Source organism: Coturnix japonica, chromosome 1, assembly GCF_001577835.2.
Source record: "Coturnix japonica isolate 7356 chromosome 1, Coturnix japonica 2.1, whole genome shotgun sequence".
Taxonomy (NCBI): Eukaryota; Metazoa; Chordata; class Aves; order Galliformes; family Phasianidae; genus Coturnix; species Coturnix japonica.
In genome coordinates this window covers 45,245,238-45,264,484 of record NC_029516.1, presented here as the reverse complement: position 1 = coordinate 45,264,484, position 19,247 = coordinate 45,245,238, and the positions used below count along the sequence as shown (strand labels likewise).

The 19,247-nt window shown below is 44.9% G+C and overlaps 1 protein-coding gene across 1 annotated transcript; it reads left to right on the top strand.

Moving 5' to 3' along the window:
* Window positions 1-35: 35 nt before the first annotated feature.
* ACO2 (aconitase 2) lies at window positions 36-19,021 on the top strand. The gene is made up of 18 exons (XM_015861085.2): window positions 36-157; window positions 4,372-4,514; window positions 5,601-5,859; window positions 7,771-7,863; window positions 9,574-9,732; window positions 10,117-10,267; window positions 10,981-11,085; window positions 11,322-11,413; window positions 11,679-11,784; window positions 12,963-13,120; window positions 13,856-13,929; window positions 14,592-14,703; window positions 14,900-15,022; window positions 15,213-15,368; window positions 16,493-16,684; window positions 17,543-17,675; window positions 17,973-18,094; window positions 18,501-19,021. Exons 1-18 carry the CDS (start codon window positions 122-124, stop codon window positions 18,642-18,644), a joined length of 2,358 nt encoding a protein of 785 aa, XP_015716571.1. The 5' UTR covers window positions 36-121; the 3' UTR covers window positions 18,645-19,021.
* The last annotated feature ends 226 nt before the right edge of the window (window positions 19,022-19,247 follow it).

Sequence of the window (19,247 nt, the reverse complement as noted above, 5' to 3'; positions counted from 1 at the left end):
CCGGTACCTCCCTGCCAGGACCCGCTGGACCCCGCCCCCTTCAGCCTCCTCCCGCGCCAGAGGTATCAAAAGGGCGGACTGACGCCATCGGGGCGCGACTTCATCTTTGTCAGTGCACAAAATGGCGCCGTACTGCGTCCTGGCGGCTCGGCTGCGGGTGAGCGCCGCGGGACGGGCGGGGCCGGGCGAGGCCGGGCTGGGCGGTGGGGTGAGGGCCGCTGCAATCCTGGACGGAGGGCAGAGGGAGCGCGGGGCGGCGGGCGGAGGCGTGGGGCCGGGTCTCCGCTGTCTGCGCGTGTAGGTCAGCGCGTCCCCGGCGCGGCCCGACGCCCGTTTCCATGGCGATGGCGGGGCCGCACCGGCGGAGGCGGCTCGGCCGCCTGATGGGCCTCGGTGTCGGGCGGGTCCCGCCGCCTCCGGGCACCGCTGAGCCTCAAGGTGAGCGCAAGGTGACCGCGCCCGGGTAGGCCGAGATATCGCGCCTGGGGCCGTGCTTCCTCCTTCCGCGGGCTCCTCCTCATCTCGTGCCGTTAGCAGCCTGTGCCCTTGGCTGCCCGGCTCCAGGACTGCGGCCTTTCATGTGGATGGGAGTTCCTAGATCTGTTTGTTAAAGGGGCCGTGCAAGGCCAGGCGGCCACATCAATTATCTTTTTATTATTATTATTTTATTTTCCAAATGGCTTGAATCTACCTTCATAATGACTCTCCCAGTCTTCTCCATTGTGACCTCTAAAACCCACGTCTGCTTGTGCCCATCACGGGCACTACAGTACTAAGGGCATTATCCCGTTTACTATCTACTCACTAATAAACACTTGATTGTTTTTTAAAGCCTAGAAGGCAGTAGAATGCCATTTTCTCATGTAGTGCTGCTTGCTGTGCTGCCCTCAGTACGTGCCACATGGTGAAGCTGAGAGCTCGGACTGCTCCATTTGCCAGCTGTGACCTTGGGGAGGGTGTTCCCTCTACCCAGGGAGCTGCAGCAATAACCTTATCAGAGAGTCACAGAATAGCTCAGCTTGGAAGGGACACGTGAAGGATCGTTGAGTGAGGTGCTTTGAAAGCACTTTGTGAAGAAGGCAGTGGGCGTAATACCAAGCTTGCCAGAGTTCAAGAAGTGTTTGGACAATGCTTTCACACATAGGGCCGGCTTTTTGGGTGGTACCACGTGGAGCCAGGAGTTGGGTTTGATGATCTTTATGGATCTCTTTCTACTCAAGATATTCAGTGATTCTATGGTTCTTACTCACATTTTATGTTATTACTTTGTTGCTCTCGGTGCAGATGTCTTAGAAAAGGACTGTTTTTTAAAGTAAAACTTACAACATGGCATCATTGCAGTTATCTCAGTGTATTCATCGTTGACTGTTAAATAATTGCTACTTTGCACTTTGAAGAGAAACAACTACTGATAAAACATAAGCAAATATTTTATTAGGATAATGGGTTGTTTCTCCTTTTATGGTATGTGCAGTCACGTCAGGTCAAGTGGGTGTGTACTTAAGTGGATATGTGTCAGCACAGCAAATGCATGAAGTTTAGACCTTTGGGAGTATTATATTATTAGATTCAAAGTAGGCTTTTTTTTCAGTTTAAGGGACTGTTACCAATCATTCTGGCTGGTTGCTATAGGAAGCAAATAATAGCTTTTCTCATATGTAGCAGTCTAGAGATGTAATGATAACATGACTCATCTTGCTAGTTGCTGCAGTAGTGCCAGCACTGAATGTGGCATGTGCTATTAATGCTGGTTCTGCTCATCTCCTCTCCTAGAACAGGCTTTTGGAGCTGGAAGCTGGTATTAAGCTTATCTTAAAGAGAAATAAATTGGAATTAGCCCAGTTAAGGCTGACAGTCCTATTTATAGTATGGTTCCTATAAAAGCCTTAGAGGACAGAGGTCTTTTTCATGCCATTCTGAAAGATGCTTTTGGGAGCCATTTTGTTTCTCAAGCCACGTTGGCTAAGGAATGACAGAAAGAACAGCACTGTGAAACCAACTGAAGTGTCAGGGGTTTGCTGAAGGTCTTGTGAGTACATACAAAGCAGTTGCATTTTGTGAGCTTTGTGTATGTTGGCAAGAAAACCGTGTTGGCTAGAGTTAAACCCACCTTCAGAAGGCTAATTTTGGTTGCTCCTTGGAAGTGGGTCTGGGAAAACAGCTTGCATTTACATGTTGATTATACCTTATTGCTTTTTTTAGGCTGAATCATGGTCAGCGTTGGAAACTTGGCCAGTGTTCTTAGATCAGGGAGGAGAAGGAAAAATGATATTTTGGGTTTCAGTTAGAATTTCTAGGAGTGCTTTCTGGGATAGGAGGGCATGTGGCAAAGCTTCTAGTCTTTTGACTACAGGCTTTATGCTTACTGGATGTACCTACCATGTCTGATGCCAAAATGTGAGTTTCAAGAATTCAGATTTATATCTGGGCATTTACTGCTGTGAGCTGACTACGAGACAGCTGGCTGTTTCAGATGAGCTTTCAAAGTCCACATAGATAAGAGTAGGCTTCCTTAAGGAGGATTCAAAGATAACGACACATTTAGTAAGGTGTCTTTTATCAATTCATTTGGTAGGGGAAGCTTTTCACCTACCAAAATACTGACAGACTCAGGTGCCCTGCAGTGGTTTCTTTTTCTTTCTGAGTAAAGAACACTCAGGTGCAGGGTAAACAAATTCAGTGGCAGAGAAGAGCCCGCTGGGCAGCTGTTTGCTGGGTGCTCAGCCCAGAACCTAATGATGCTGACTACATACTTCCCGTGGCTGTTGTCACTACTCAGCAAAAACAAGCAAAAGATACCAAAGAAACCCACTGGAGCACGTTTTGTTTCAGGAAAAAGTGGGAGAAAATGAAACAGGAAACTGTCAGTTTTGTGACTTAATCTTGTAGTTTTATGGGGGGTGCTCCAAAAGTAATGCCTCCATGGAAACTCCAGTGGATATAAAGAGCACAATAGCACTGTCTGATGGAGCAAGTTCTCAGCTACAAAACAGTTTTTCAGCATAGGCACCACCATTAGCAATGTGTTTTCAACAGTGATGAACAAGAACCTGCATGCTGTGCCCGTGAAAGTCTGCATGGCTGACCAGAACATGGCCTGTCTTTCATGTCACTGTCACCACTGCTGAAATGCACCACCCACTACCAGCTCACTGTGCTCACATGCACTGTTTGGTCCCTGTTAATGTTCAGCAATCATTAATGAATGTCAGCAGGTGCCATTTTTTTTTTTTTCATGGAGGAATTCAGTGATACACCTTTGGTTCATACATGCTTCCATGGCAGACACCGTTCTTTCAGGCTGCCACTCTGCTGCCTTCTGTCACACAGCAACAGAATGTAACCGAATGTTGGTGAGAAGGTTCTACCACTACTACCATACCACTAACAGCTGCCTGTGCCATCACAAGCCAATGTAATAAAATAGGAGGCATTGCTTTCAGAGCAGTCCTCATACCCCTCCTGTTTCGGAAGCTCCAGGTTCAGGCTCGTTTCTCTTCCATATCTGGCATGTGGAGCTGTGGTGAGGATCAAACAGAAGTCAACTACTTTGTATTGCTATTACTGTGATTACCATTTGAATGTGTGGTATTCTAATGACTACCACATTTCACTGAGCTATTTCATGAAGTAAAAAGGTTTACAGATGTGTATGCAAGAGTTGAGAAGATACTATCTGACTTTTATCTGATAGGGGTACACCTCTCTTCAGATCTTTGGAGAGCCCTGCTTCAGATTTTGAAGTGGTGGTTGGTTGGTGGTGGTTGGTTCTCCAGTGGGAGAAGTCGTCATCTAACCTCTGACATTTGTGGTATATTCTGGAAGTTGTGAGCTTAAAGTGCAGCAGGCTGAAATCTGATGACTGCCTTTCATTTGTCCTTCTGTTACAGCAATGCTCTCCCCTGTACCACCAACTTTATTTCAGATTTACTTGGACCGGAATGGTGCGTGGCCGCTAAAACGCTGCAGATGTGTTTTGCTCCTACTGAGAGATGTGTATCTAATAGCATAGGATTGTTTGGTAGGAAAACAACCAACACCCTTATTGCTAGTGTGCTGACTGCTATGCTCTCTCCTGGATTTCCTGGACTTTTCATTATGGAAAATATTAACAAACATTATTAAAAATACAATAAAACAAGAGATTTGGATAAAAATATTGGTGACATTTTTTGGTCTTGATAATTTTAAGCAATATTTTAAATCCAGTACCTTGCACTGAGATCTTGATATGTGGTGGTGGAGCAGAAAGGTATCTGCTTGGTCCCATTCAGTGTTGTTTGCTCATCCAACAGTGTCAACTCAATACCAACAAGTGATTCCAAGTGATACCAGTTCTGGGTTCCAGCACTAACACTCTCCTTCTTCCAGCATGCACTGAATGGTGGGATACGGCGCTACCATGTTGCATCTGTTCTGTGCCAGCGGGCCAAGGTGGCCATGAGCCACTTTGAGCCTAATGAATACATCAACTATGAAAAGCTGGAGAAGAACATCAACATCGTCCGTAAGAGGTAAGAGTGGAGGAGTGAAGAGGGAAAGGGTAAGGCCTTTGTGCAGAATTTAGCTCTGCAGTGATGGGAAAGGAAGGAAAACCATCCCAGGGCTCTGGCAAAGAGTGTGTTTGTTAGGTGCTTTGGGCTGTGGCAGTTGCAGATATAGTGAAAAATGGGTTGTAATGTCTCCATGTGGCAGTGGGGCACTGTGGGAGGGGTTGAAGGTTATGATGAACACTGACATGTAGGTCAGTGCAGAGGAGGTGCTAGAAAGGGCTCTGTCCTCTTTTATTAACACCTTCCTTCTGGAGCATTTGTATTGGCCCTCACACCTTTCTGGGGAAGCAGTGCGTGGGTAGTGGTCATTGTAGGTTAATGCTCCTTTACACTTTGTTTTGACAGTGAATGTTCTCCTGTATTCCGCTGTAGGCGTTAGGCACAAAAAGATGGGCTAGGAGTTTGTAATGTATGTAAACACGGTGACCTTAATCTGCTGATAGAGGCTTGTCTGCCTCTTGAGTTGTCATTCCTGCTCTACTTACCTTGTCAGTGGTTTGTAAGATGTGTCCTTTGGTCTTTGCATCCTTTGTTAGTTGTGGTAACTCTCATTTCATGTCATAGCATCTGCTTAGCTCCTTCTAACAAGATCTCACCACTGACATAAATAGGCTCCTCAACTGAGACAGCCAGTAGAACTCTACAGCACCTAGAAGGTCTGTGGTCGTGAAACTCTCCTTACTTGTCCTTGATCTGGTACTTGTGAATTGAGTCTGACCTCTGTCTCACTTCATCATTCTCTGGCTTTTCCCAAGTCTAACCTTGGGAAATGAGTAGTCATTGCTTTACTGTATAGAAAGATTACATGAGAAAGCAAAAGTGACATCAGTCTGTATCCTTTCGGACTTTCTGGGCCAAGCATCTGTTTCAGTGAGCTACCAGTTGATATGTTAGTTCTGTAAGATGAGCATGCAGGTGTCTGTGTTCATGTCTCAGCAGCTTGAGTGGTAAAAGGAAGCAGAGAGTATCTTTATTCAGTTACATCCTTAAAACAGGCTAATGTTAAACTAGACAACATGCAGATACAAAATTCCTTTGTCTCCCCAGGCTTGACCGTCCCCTGACCTTATCCGAGAAGATTGTATATGGACACCTGGATGACCCAGCAAAACAGGAGATTGAGAGAGGCAAGACCTATTTGCGCCTACGGCCTGACCGCGTGGCCATGCAGGATGCCACTGCTCAGATGGCAATGTTGCAGTTCATCAGCAGCGGGCTGCCGAAAGTGGCCGTGCCTTCCACCATCCACTGTGATCACCTCATAGAAGCGCAGTCAGGTGGTGACAAGGATCTTCGAAGAGCCAAGGTGACTAATGCAGAGACTTAAATTCAGACTGTTTGAAAGCCTCTTTCCACCCTGGGAAGAGTTTCTTTTATTTTTTATTTCCAGAAGAGCCATGAAATCAGACATGGCACCAGATTGCCTGTGTGGTCAGCTCTGTAGGTATGTCCGATGCAGTGAAGAAACTGAGCAGGCAGGACTTTGGGAGTTTTTCAGCTGAAGTTCTTCCATTATATGGCTTAACCCTAAGTATGGGAAGAGTTAGACCTAATCTGCTATCAATGAAAGAATAGATCATACACTATGAAAAGCATCCTGAACATGTGGTGTTTGTATCACACTGACTTACACTGTGAATGGGGAGCAAATAACTACTTCTGTTTCCCAGACCACTTGCATGTGATTAGCTGAATGCTCACTGAAGCATGTGCAGCATTCAGGACCAGCAAGGACAGGTATAGATGTTTAAGTAGACATGAAGGATATTGTGCTTTATGTGAGAATTCCAATATTGTTTGTCCAACTTCTTCACTAAGGGTTGTTTTTCTTTTTAATTTTCCCCATCGCTTTGTTACTGCTTATTCCTCCTCAGAGATTTCTGTCAAATAGAGATGCATGAGATGCATGCACCTCTGTTCTACATACCGCAGCAAATCTGCCACGGAAGGACATCCTGTTAGTATAGCAGGGAGATGGAGGAAGCCCCCATGTGGGCATAGCATGAGTCCATTGTCATAGCCAGAAGACTCTGTGACTTGGATCCTGGTACCAAAACAGAAGAATCTGTCAAACCTTTTGTGGGTGTTCAGGTGGATTTTAAGATTGTTCTCAGAAACTTCTGAAGCTGTCTTCTTCTCTCCCTTATTCCTGTATTTGTTCTTTGTAATGCCCATGGTATTCTGCTGCTGAGCAGGGCAGAGTCCCTCCTCTGCCAGCTGCTCTGAGCAGACCAAGTAAAGGTCTTGCCTTCTTCTGACTGTGTTCTGCTTCTGAAGCTGCCAGCTGGCATACAGTGAATGCTGGCAGACCGGAGGGTGGTTTGAATTTGCTCCTGGCTCATCATCATACTTTACTGGGGAGAGATGCACAAACAGAGTAAAGTGACCTGACTCCCTGTGGAAAACAGCGCTTAAGGAACTGTTGCTGCCTCATGGGAAACCTCAGCAAGTGTGTGCTGAGACAGTTCTTCCATTATCCTAGTTTCCTCTTTATTTTGAAACATAGCTGCCTGAGAACAGTCTTTAAGAAACTCTCTTCTGCTAGCGCTTATCTTATTTACTCTGCCACTCTTCTGCCAAGAGTTATCAGAACATACGTATCGTTGTACTTCCTTGGCAACCATGGTTATTCTCACAAGCAATTTTCACAGTGTGACCTCTGCAAGTAATGGTGGTAGTGCAGCAAGAAAGGCAGCATTGTGCGAGTCCTTAGCAGGCAACTCAACAGAATGAGAAATGGCACCCACCGACTTCCAATTCTATTTCTTCATCTGTGAAAGTAAAGCCAGAATGCTAATATGAGAGATTAGAAATGTCTGCAAAGCATGTGTAAAACAAAGGAGACAGCTGGCAGAGAAGGAAGGAGGGGTCAGAGGAAGTGAAAAACAGGTTAAAGTACCTTGTGAGAATACAAGAAATAACCAGAGCATTCTCAAATACCTTAATGGCAGGGTTTTCCTTTAATTGTGCTATTTGGAATTGAAACAAAAGAAGATGCATTAGTAGAGCTTCAAGTAGGATGAAACTGAGTGAAATTAAGTGGCCTGTGATGACAGACTAGCACTGATCCCTTTTGGTTTTGGGAGTGATGTGCACCACCCAGCTGTTCCAAAGCCATGGAACAACCTATGGACAGGCTTGAGTAGAAAGGAATGTGTTCAAGCTCATGGTCTACAGAAGAACGTTATTAATATTGTGTGTTTTCCTGTGTGACTAGGACATAAACCAGGAGGTGTACAACTTTCTGTCGACGGCTGGTGCCAAGTATGGGGTGGGATTCTGGAAACCTGGATCAGGAATCATTCACCAGGTAATGTATGTATTTGAATTCTTTTGAACATCCAGTGGTTCTTTTACCTCATGGTGAAGGGAGAGCACAAACCCTTAGAAATTTCACCAGTTCAAAGTAGCAACTCTCTTTGAGGCAAGAGATCTTTCTTGTTTTCTCCCTTTCAGTTATCTCAACGATAGTGTTTTTACTCAGAGGCTATTTTTGTCAAACTGTAACCTGATGCGTGATTAGTGAGTGCCAGCAGCAGGCCACGTGAATCAGAGAACCTTTACTCCTTTGGTGCTGGCTTATTTTGATATGGTTGGATGGTAAAGTGGTGCCATGAAGTAGCTACATAAGGCTAATATACATTCCTTTTAGTGTTAAGAAAAGAGGCTTTAGGAACATGCCTTTTGGGGGGCTGTTTTATGTACATTTTGTTCCATAGTGAACCAAGAAAGTCTATGAGGACACCAGTTAGAGCAGCTCACTTTTAAGTACTCAACAATACCACATAACTAATTGCTATCTGAACTGGATAAAATACAGAACAGTTTTCAGTAGTTTTCAGGTCTGAGATGATCTAGTTGTAGCACTTGCACCTCAAAAGAAGGTGACCATCCCAAGATAACTTATCACTTAATGAGGCTTTTTGATTTTTAAAATCAATGCCTCTAGCCAGATTTCCCTGTCTTGGTCTTGGTTGATTCCCTGTGTATGTTTACTAGACATTTTGCATTATTCCTGAGATGCAGGTAGGACAAACTGAAGTGCAACACAGGCAGAAGGAATGGAGAGGGGTGTAGATGACTACTGTTAAACATCCTCTCAGGAAGGAGCTTGTGACCAGGTGCCATCAAGTCCTCTCTGTTCTTAGCTATGGAATGGCTTATTTTAACTCAGTGACACAGCATGGGAAGGAAATAGAACAGGTGAACTCTCCAAAAGCTCATGGGAGCACTTCAGGTCACTTCTGCTCTGAAACCACTCATAATGTTTGTCATGTGGCAACATAGCTACCTACTGTTGCTGCCAGCTTATTTATGATTTAGTTTCCCTGGTTGGAGAAAACTGGATGTGCTTTATAGCTTCAGAATCCAGTGCCAAAGTGAGGCCTTGGAAATGACCTTTCTTGTACATGTATATAAGTCTAGAAGTATTAGAGGCAAAGTTTTAGCTTTCTTGATAAAGGGCTAAATGAGTTCTGCTGAGGCTGTTCTGGAATCAGCAGTGAGGAAAAGGCAGCCTCCTGGTATATTTGTGAGTTATTCCTCCATGTGATTAGGCTTTGGCCTGCAGCATGGATTGGAGGGGCCTGTTGGTATTCTGCTGCTGTGGGACCATGAGGTCTGCAAAAGATCTCGCTAGCTCTGGACAGGTGAATTGGCTCGTTCAGCAGTTGAGTCAAAGGGGGTTGGAGGCTGAGGAACAGATCCCTGAGCTCCAACAAAGGTTACTGGAAAGAATTCATCTTCCAGTGGAAAATGGAAAATCACAATTTCAGTTTTTATATTATCTTGGGATGAGCGAGGACCCTCAGGCCAAGACTTGGTACCTTGTTCTGTCATTCCTCTGAAAGGAATTTGAAATACAGCTGAACTTACAATCCAAAGCAAATTAAATTACTTTCTTGCTACTGAAATCTGCAAATAAAAACTAATCTAGATTCTTGTTCTTGTTGTTTTCCTTGGTGCCTCCCCCCTCCTTTCCCAACAAACAAGCAAGCAAACGATCCATTTTTATTTTCAGATCATTCTGGAGAACTATTCCTACCCCGGGGTTATGTTGATTGGCACAGACTCACACACCCCCAACGGAGGTGGCCTGGGGGGAATCTGCATCGGTGTGGGTGGAGCTGATGCTGTAGATGTCATGGCAGGAATCCCTTGGGAGCTCAAATGCCCAAAGGTAAGAGCAAAAGGAATACTAATCCTCTGTGTTGCAGGTGAGATTTAAGATACATAAGAAACCTACATTAGGCACTATATACAATCAACATTTTTACTTGTAATCACACAATCGAACAGCCTGTCTGTGATTCATAGGCAGCTCTGAGTTTCCATTTCCAGCCTTTTTATTCAGAGGTGGATAGAAGCAGGCAAGTAGTGATATCTCTTCAGTTGGCCCTGTCATTGAGTTCAGCCCCTGTGCACATGTTGTGGTATTTCAGGATTTTTCCCCCTTGTGTTGTGACTACCCACATTCTGAGAAGTATGAGGAATTATTTTGGCTGCTGAAGGGAAATGATGACAGTATAATATATATATATATATACTTTTTAATGTTACTCAGGTTATTGGTGTAAAACTAACTGGCAAGCTTTCTGGCTGGAGTTCTCCTAAAGATGTGATCCTGAAAGTGGCTGGCATCCTCACTGTAAAGGGTGGAACAGGGGCCATCATCGAATACCACGGGCCTGGTGTGGATTCAATCTCTTGCACTGGTAAGACAGCAAGAATCTCTTATCTGGAGCTGGGTGTTGTTGGAGGTGCTGGTCTTCTCTCTGTTCATATGGCTTGGCTACAATTTGGATAGCTTGAGAGCAATTTAAGATTTTTGTTCTCTTGAATCATGGGGAGCTGAACTGTGGTATTTAGCCCGCTAAATATAAAACAGCATCTGCTACTGCTTCATTGCTGTGTCCTTGAAAGGCACTGGGTGGTCCCAATGCCACGAGTAAATGTTTTTTTTTATTGTACTCAATCACCAGAAGCTTTTACTCAGCTCTTCAGATTTCTCATGTAGATAAATGCATTCTGGCTCTTCCTATAAAGATAAATAAGATATTAGGAAGAGACCAGACACTCATTGTGGGTAGCATAGACACTTGTCACTGCTGTAAGTATATTCAGTGCTCAGTGCAGATGGGGAGGAGTCCCTATTAGACCTTCCATAATCAAGAATTACTGTGGCTTTCAACTCCTTCCTTGTACCAAAGTCTGGCTGCAGACATAGTATTGATCAGAAACATTAGGGACTGAAGCAGCCATTATGTAGTCAATGCATCCTGTCTGCGGTGGAGTTAGGTTTTTTAGGCCTGATGAACCTGATCTCTCTTGGCTTTGCTGTCTTTTCTGTGGTTTGACCTTTGAAGAATGGGATAGTCTTGGACTTGGGTCATTGACCTCATGATCTTTTCTCCCATTCTTTTTCTAGGAATGGCAACTATCTGTAACATGGGGGCTGAAATTGGAGCTACCACCTCAGTCTTCCCTTACAACTCACGGATGAAGAAATACCTGGGCAAGACAGGGCGAGCTGGTAAGAGAGCTTGAGGGTTGAAGTGTGTAGAAGCATGGATTTGAGAGCTGTATTCCGGGAGCAGCATCTTCCTGCAGTTTCATCTGCTGTTACTTCTGACCTTGCATATACAGGAATAGGGTCTGTAGATTAAGTGCCTGGGTAGATATTTTGCAGACCCTGTGTTCAGTTGTTCCAGTCTTCTTTTACCTTGCATTTGCTGCAGTTTTTCAGATCTCCCTTCTTTCTCATTCCAGACATAGCTGCACTAGCAGATGAGTTCCAGCAATACTTGGTGCCAGATCCTGGTTGTCAGTATGACCAGGTGATAGAAATCAACCTCAGTGAGGTAAGGCTTGCTTTCTGCTAGCCATTGTGGATGTTGTGATGTGACTATTTGTGTGAATGAGGATTATACTGGGAGTTGGATGCAGCACCCCTGGCTATTCTAGATCAACACTCAGTCCTGCTCTACTGACGGCTTCTGCTTAGGTGTTTGTGTAGGTGAATCTTAAACAGCTTCTGTACAGGGCTACGAAAGGAATTTATTTGCTGCTGACTGAGGGTTTTTTCTTGGCTACTGTAATTTCTGACTTTGTTGCTGTTTCTTAAAGCTGAAGCCACATATCAATGGACCTTTCACACCAGACCTGGCGCACCCTGTGTCAGATGTTGGTGCTGTGGCAGAAAAGGAGGGCTGGCCTGTTGATATCAGAGTTGGTGGGTAGTATTTGTTCTTTCGTCTACATCTTTGTGGCATGAATGTTGCTGTTGTGGGATAAGTGGTTGGTTGTGTAGCTTGAGATCCAGTCCCTTAATGCTTACTAGTTACTGCTCCTTTGATTTGGGGTTAGTGTCATTTCTTCATAGGTATATGAACTTTCTGAGAAGTGTAGTCTCTTCTCATCTTATATGTGTGGCCTGGATTTGGGATGGCTAGAGAGAATTTAATCTCAAGAAGCAGGCAAGTTTTTCCCCTTGCTGGGAACTTTGAAACACTTGGGTAGGCAGTAGTGTTACTTGTAGAATAGCACTTTTGGTCAAATCCGTGCAACAGGCTTTGAATGAAGATCTGTCAAGAACATGATTGTTGTTCTAAAGAGCAGGCTTGGATACCTGCATGTTTGTAGGACGGTAGCCATTGGCTGGCTTCTCTTGTTGTTCCAGGTGGGAATGAAAAGAATGCAAATTCATTGTAAAGGCCACACTGCAGGTGGGAAACTTGTTATTCGTTGCTGTTACAAATAACCTGAAGTAACTTGAAGAGTTACTCTCTACTGGTTAGCACTAGAGTACTGTCAGTGCAGCACAGTGTGTCCTCATGTGGTGTTTGTACCGTAACAAAGGATGCTTTATCCAAGGACTACAGAATGTCTGTACCAAAACTGAATGGTACAATGGGGTCTAGCCAAGAAAACTGAGGTGAGCTAGTTGGGTGTGTAAGTTTCTTGGAAGGAAAAAAAAAAGAATGTCAAATGTGCGTGCTGAGAGGGCTGGAAAACTTCAAATTCAATTTGAATAGTGAGGCACCCACCTCTTTTTATCATTTCTTCAGTTTCTTTTCATCTTGATTTGTAGCCCTTTCTGTATCTCTGGATGAATACCTCTCTGCCTAACCAAAGCGCAAATAGGTGCCACTCTGACCTTGTGAAACAATAAGTAGACTAGTGGCCAGGCAGTGTGTTCTGACTTAGCAGCTCCACAACCTGGCAAAGGATTGCTTGTGACAACAGGATCTTGCTTGGGAGGTTTGGCAGTGTTAGCACCTGAAACTGTTTTGGATTCCTCGTTGGTGGAATAGGTTGTCCCTTGTTTTCTGCTGAGAGGTGGTCAGGGAGGAGCATCCCAGAACCATGGCTGCAGTAACCACCTTCCTGTCTCTCTTTCAAACCCCATAGGCCTGATTGGCAGCTGCACCAACTCCAGCTATGAGGACATGGGGCGCTCTGCAGCAGTGGCAAAGCAGGCACTGGCACATGGGTTGAAGTGCAAATCAAAGTTCACAATCACTCCAGGCTCAGAGCAGATCCGTGCCACCATTGAAAGGGACGGTTACGTGAGTATGACCACTCTTTATACTTCCAGACAATACACATTCAACTTTTCCAGACAATGCTCAGGAGTCTAGAGTGGTTTATGGAAACCTTTTAAACTTTGTCATCACTTATCACTAGAGGTACAGTAGCCTTGTGCTGCTATGCCCTCAGGTCCTGCCATTACCTAGACAGTGTTTTGACTGGATATGTTGATCTATTTTCTCATTTAAGAACAGTTTGGCATGGGGAGAAAAATATAACAGTGTGTTAATTGGTTCTTATATTTAGTAAATGCTGGATGCTGTCACAGCTTGGAGACCAACTATGCGAGTCCTTACGTGGACTTCTTCAAAAGCTGCCCTCTTGATTGATTCCTGTTCGGAGTGCACTGAGTAGGCTCGTTCTTGCCTGCACTTTTACCAAACCAATCCTTACGCTGACAGGAATTATGCAGAAAATTAATCAGACCAGCCACTGCTCTCAGTCAAATATCTGAGTAGCTGGATTGTTCCATTTAAAATAGGTAGAGATTGGAAACTCAGTGGTAAAGTCTTCCTGTGCTTTTCCAAGTGTTAACTCAGAGTTTACTGGGATCAGACCCCGTGTATTCATAAGAGACTCAAAACTTGGGAGTGAAACAAGGAGAGAAACGTTCTTGGATTGGTGCTTTGTGAGTGTCCTCTTTTTCTGAAAGAGCAACACCAGAAATGTATTCTGGACTTCTTCCTAGTAACGAAATTGTTGTCTGTCCCCAGGCACAAATCTTGCGAGATGTTGGAGGGCTGATTCTTGCCAACGCTTGTGGGCCATGCATTGGCCAGTGGGACAGGTGAGGGGAAAGATGGGCTTCTTTCTAGCTTTGTTTTTGATTGTAAATTCCACACACTAGGAATTAAACACACCCTAGCCATTGGACACAGCTGTGTGATGTGCATTGGAGGGGGAGAAATGATGCAGAAAACTGCAGATTTAAGCTGAGCATTTAGACAAATGAAGCTGCAAAAAGTCCACACATGTGGCCACATCTGTAGGTTTTTTGATAGCAGACAAAAATGGAGAGAGAGATTAGTCATCCTTGAGAAGATGGGCTGGAGTTTGCTTGGTTCTTTTAAAATAGGATAAGCTACTGGTCTTCAATCAATGGAGTGGCAGGGAGGAAAATTCCTGATAAGAGGGATGGGAGACACACTCCTTGTCCTTGCTAGTGATGATGTGTCCAAAGGTACACACTCTAGTAGATAATTGTTCAGACAGTTCAACAGTGCGCAACATGGTCTATGAAAACTACTCTAGGAATCAGTGTCCTACTTGACTTTTCACTGCCCTTGGTTTTGAGTCTGTACTTAAGGGAGGAAAACATGCCTGGGCGCTCACTAAACATTTCCCAAAGACAATGACTGATACCAAAGTCAAGACTGGGGGTTTTAACAGCAGGACATCTAGAAGTAATCTTCCCTTTGGATCTGAGGAGCGTGTTTCTTTCTTTTACAGGAAGGACATAAAGAAAGGAGAGAAAAACACAATAGTTACGTCTTACAACAGGAATTTCACAGGTCGCAATGATGCCAACCCAGAGACTCACGCGTTTGTGACCTCCCCAGAGGTAAGGGACAGCCACAGGGAGCCTGTGGGATAGTTTGTTGTCTTGGGAGCTCATTCTACTCCCTTAGGAAGGAGACACAGTGTAGTTTGGTGTGTAGTTGTGAGAGCTTTCTGACCGCTGTCTAATTTAGGCATAGGATTTTCAAGTGAAATGATGAGAGGAAGACTATTCTTTTAAATTGTCATTTTTCTTTCAGATTGTCACAGCTCTGTCCATTGCTGGCACTCTAAAATTTAACCCTGAGACGGATTTCCTGACAGGAGCAGATGGGAAGAAGTTTAAACTAGAAGCACCTGATGCAGATGAGCTGCCTAGGCTGGTAACTGCTTGGTCTGGGGAAGGGAAGGCCTGTCACTGTTTGTTCTTTATGTGTAGTAGGGGAGCTTTCACGCAGTGACCTCTTCCTTAATGTTAAGGCTGTAATTGGTGCAGTTGCCCTTATTGTCTTGTTCTCCTCAAGAGATGTTAGGGTTGGCTGAGACTGATGTTTTTCCTTTTGTTTTTGGAAGGATTTTGACCCAGGCCAGGACACATATCAGTACCCTCCCAAGGATGGCAGCGGGCAGCATGTGGATGTGAGCCCCACCAGCCAGCGCCTCCAGCTTCTTGAGCCCTTTGATAAGTGGGATGGCAAGGATCTAGAAGACATGCTGATCCTCATCAAGGTCAGGAGCAAAGAGGGGAACACCAGCTGTGGCAGGGCTGCTGAACAGGGATTTGCACATCAGTTACAAGAAGCTTTGGAGTGTGCCTTGAGCTGTCTTGAGATTCTTCCCCTACAGCTGCATTATTACGGGAAGTGAAACAAGGGTCTTCCTTCTCTTGTGCTCATGTTTCTTTGCAATACTGCAATGTAACTAAGAGACTTTTCTGCTCGATGCTAGTTGTTAGCTAATATCATGAAAAACAAAGTTCGTTATGCTGTGGAATGTGATCCCACCCATGCCATGAAGTCTGGAGAATTTTTCCCAGTTAGAACCATACACTAGCATCTCTAATATCTGACAGTTCTAAAAGCCATTTTGTCTGAAATCAGGTTGTTAGAATCTTCTCATCCATCAGTAGTTGTGTTGTCTTACAGGAAGAGAAACTCTTATTTCATAATAATTAAACATTACATTTCAGTCTCTTAGGGAAGACATGAGTTTCTCCTCCCTCTCTGTGGTGAGTTCAGTTCAGTAGTTTCAGTTAACACAGTGATAGGTGCAGAAATACAGTGCTGTGGTATTTGTCCTTCAGGTACATTGTTGGTTCTCAGTGGCAGAGCTTCAGGTATTCTCAAGAGCCATGCTTCCATGCTGAGCTGTGCTTGTTTGACCCACACAATTCCTTTAGAAACACTGTGGGACTACCAGTAGGAAAGCTGTCCTCTCTGTTGGGAATTCTGCTCCAGCAGGCTGAGGTGGCCTGTATCCACACTGGAAACTCAGAGGGAACACTCGGTGTCTTGCTGAGCTTTTCCAGCAGAGAGGCTGAGCTGTAACGGGAAGAACTTAATTGTTTTTGCCATTTGAACAGGCTGCTGAGGGAAGTGAGGACATGGCACAAGATGTCGTGGCTAACCTCATTTCTGTACTTCTGCCCTTAGCAACAAGGATCTTGTTTCTAATCAAAGCATGCAGAATGACCACTGCATTCTGCCTTAGTGCGCCTTGATTGTGTAACAGATGCAGCTGTCTTGAGTTTGTGCTTTTAAAACAAGATGTGAAGATTCTTCAGAGTAAAAAGCGTGAGGAAGCATCAAGTCCTGACCCATCCTAATACATTCATCCCTTCTACTACTCCTTAGGTAAAAGGGAAATGCACCACTGATCATATTTCTGCTGCTGGACCATGGCTTAAATTCCGTGGCCATCTGGACAACATCTCCAACAACCTGCTCATTGGCGCTATCAACATTGAAAATGGCAAAGCCAACTCTGTGAGGAATGCACTAACTCAGGAGTTCGGGCCTGTCCCTGACACAGCCCGTTATTATAAGGTGGGACTTTCTCCTGATGCATATGTTTTAAGAGGATGTTTGCGCTCAGTGTGGTCTGTGCCAAGACCAAGGACCTCTCCCTGCCGCTCAAGTAGCAGCAGTTGTGAATTCACTCAGTGTTCAGGATTTTTCCTGGGACTTACTCTGATTGTGGCAGTTATTGTAGGAGATTCTTTCCCTGCCTGCCATGAGCCTGAGGGAGGAGGGTCTTGTGACACAGACGGGACCAGAAACTCTATATGAAAGGGGAGGTGAAAGGGGAAGAACACTTATAGGCACTCACAATTTGCAGGTGTTTGTGTCAGCAGACTGCAACTAAATCCCACCTTCTTATCTAAGCAGATGGAGCACAGTTACTGTGTGAATCTAAAGAATTAATCCCTGACTGACTAGTTAACGTTGAAATAAATATATTGACCCCTTTTTTCTTTAAAACTTGGGTTGGAACTTGTAGAAATGGCCTTTCACTCTCTGATCAGCTTGGCAGTGATCGTCTGGTAGACTGAAGTTCAAGTTTGGAAGTATGTCTTCCAAAAAGTAGAGCAGGGGTCACAACCAGTGTGAGTGCTGCCCCAGCACAAAACTGTGTAAAGAAACGTGGCAACAAGGATTTGCTTTCGATCCTAGAAGCAATTTTCTTCAGTCCTTGTTAGCCAAGGACAGCAGTGCCTAACTGCTCTGAAGCTTTTAGTTCCTCTATTTCTATCCTTAGAACCAAAGGGAGCCTTTTGGTAGAATGTATTATAGCACAGCAGTGTTGGTAGTGTTGCACTGAAATTAGATATATTGGGGTTGTACTTACTGTAAATTCCTCATTGGAGTGGCTGCAGAATTCTAAATCTTTTTCTTTTATCACAGAAAATGGGTGTCAAATGGGCGGTTATTGGAGATGAAAACTATGGTGAGGGATCAAGCCGAGAGCACGCAGCCTTGGAGCCACGTCACTTAGGGGGCAGGGTCATCATCACCAAGAGCTTTGCCAGGATCCACGGTAAGCTGCGCTTCCCCTGTAGTGTATATAAACAGGATGTTTGGTTTGGGTGGAAGAGATGTTTACCTTGCCTCAGGGCTCAATGCCTATGGAAAGGAACTCTATCTGCTGACAGATTGCATGGTCTCACGTCAGGAATGCTGTTACGTATGTAGTTAGATATGGCACAAGCAGTGGATATGCTCAATTTGCTCCTGGGGTGGTAATTACTGATGAACTCCTCGGAGAAGCACTGAGCAGCCATGAAGTAATCCTGATCCCCTGCACTGAGCTGATTCAGTGGATTGTTCTCTGCAGAAACCAACCTGAAGAAGCAAGGTCTGCTGCCTCTTACTTTTGCGGATCCAGCAGACTACAACAAGATTCATCCTGTGGACAAGCTGAGCATCGTGGGGCTGGCGGACTTTGCTCCTGGAAAGGTACCTGCTGGTCTTGGCATTGCACTCGGGGTCAGGGATGAACCCTGGTGGGTAACAGCGTGGAGCTGTGTGCGAGGGCCTGAGGCAGAACAGGCAGTGACGGCCCCGCAACCTTCAGCCAGAGGGAATGCTGCACACCAGCAATGGGGGCCAGAGAGCTGGGGGGAGCCAGATCACATTACCCTGAGCTGTTATGAGAAACCCCTTGAGGATATTTTCAGTTCAGACTTGCTGCCTTAGGCAGGAGCGCTCCCTGGAAGTAACTCCCGCCACACTTCTATGTTAAGACCACCCTTGTTTTCAGCTCCTTAGAAACGTACAGGGATTTTCCTGTGAGAAGCTCGAGCGAACTTGTTCCTTTGACAAAGAAGGGGGAAAATAAGAACAGTCTTTTTTTTTCCCTTAGCCTCTGAAATGCATCATCAAGCATCCCAACGGGAGCCAAGAAACAATCATGTTGAACCACACCTTCAACGAGTCGCAGATCGAGTGGTTCCAGGCTGGCAGCGCCCTGAATAGAATGAAGGAACTGCAGCAGAAATCAAGCTAAGCTAAGTGCGCACAATGCCCCCAGTGCACTGGACTCCATTCAGCTCTGGCATCTTCATGAAAGTGCAATTCCATGCCTATGTCGGAATAAACGTCTGATCAAATGTAACCATAGCTTCCTTTTTGTTATGGCACTTCCTCTTCACTGACACTATGAAAAGGCAGTGCAGCTAGGCTTACTTTTGTCTTTTAAATTCCCCCAGCTCCCTTTTTCTATTTTGGCTCGATTTCAGTTGTCCCACAGTTATTTATATTTGGAAATAACCAGCTAAAGTGGGTTTGTCTGCTCGGTTGGTTGTTTTGGTTGTTGTTTTTTTTTGCCCATTCACTTTACTGATGGCTAAAGACTTAAAGTGGAAATAAAGACTGTGACCATCTCTTCTGCGTCATGTTACTTGTATTCATAACCCTGCTTTTCAACCCTTTTCCCCTCACTGTTTCTGGGAGGGGTGGGAAATAACTTGGATAAACACACTACCTGCCTGCTTGGTGGCGTTATGCAAAGACCATGGTTTGGTTTGGTTTTTACACTAAGAACTAACTTGCTTATGCATCCTCTCACACAGCTCACTCCCTCCACAGCGAGTGATGCTGGGGATGATTT

Excerpts from the sequence above, each read along its gene's own strand:
- ACO2 (XM_015861085.2), top strand. The coding sequence starts at position 122 with ATGGCGCCGTACTGCGTCCTGGCGGCTCGGCTGCGG. Across the intron at positions 4,515-5,600 it reads ATCAACATCGTCCGTAAGAG|GCTTGACCGTCCCCTGACCT; the intron begins GTAAGAGTGGAG and ends TTGTCTCCCCAG. Across the intron at positions 9,733-10,116 it reads GGGAGCTCAAATGCCCAAAG|GTTATTGGTGTAAAACTAAC; the intron begins GTAAGAGCAAAA and ends AATGTTACTCAG.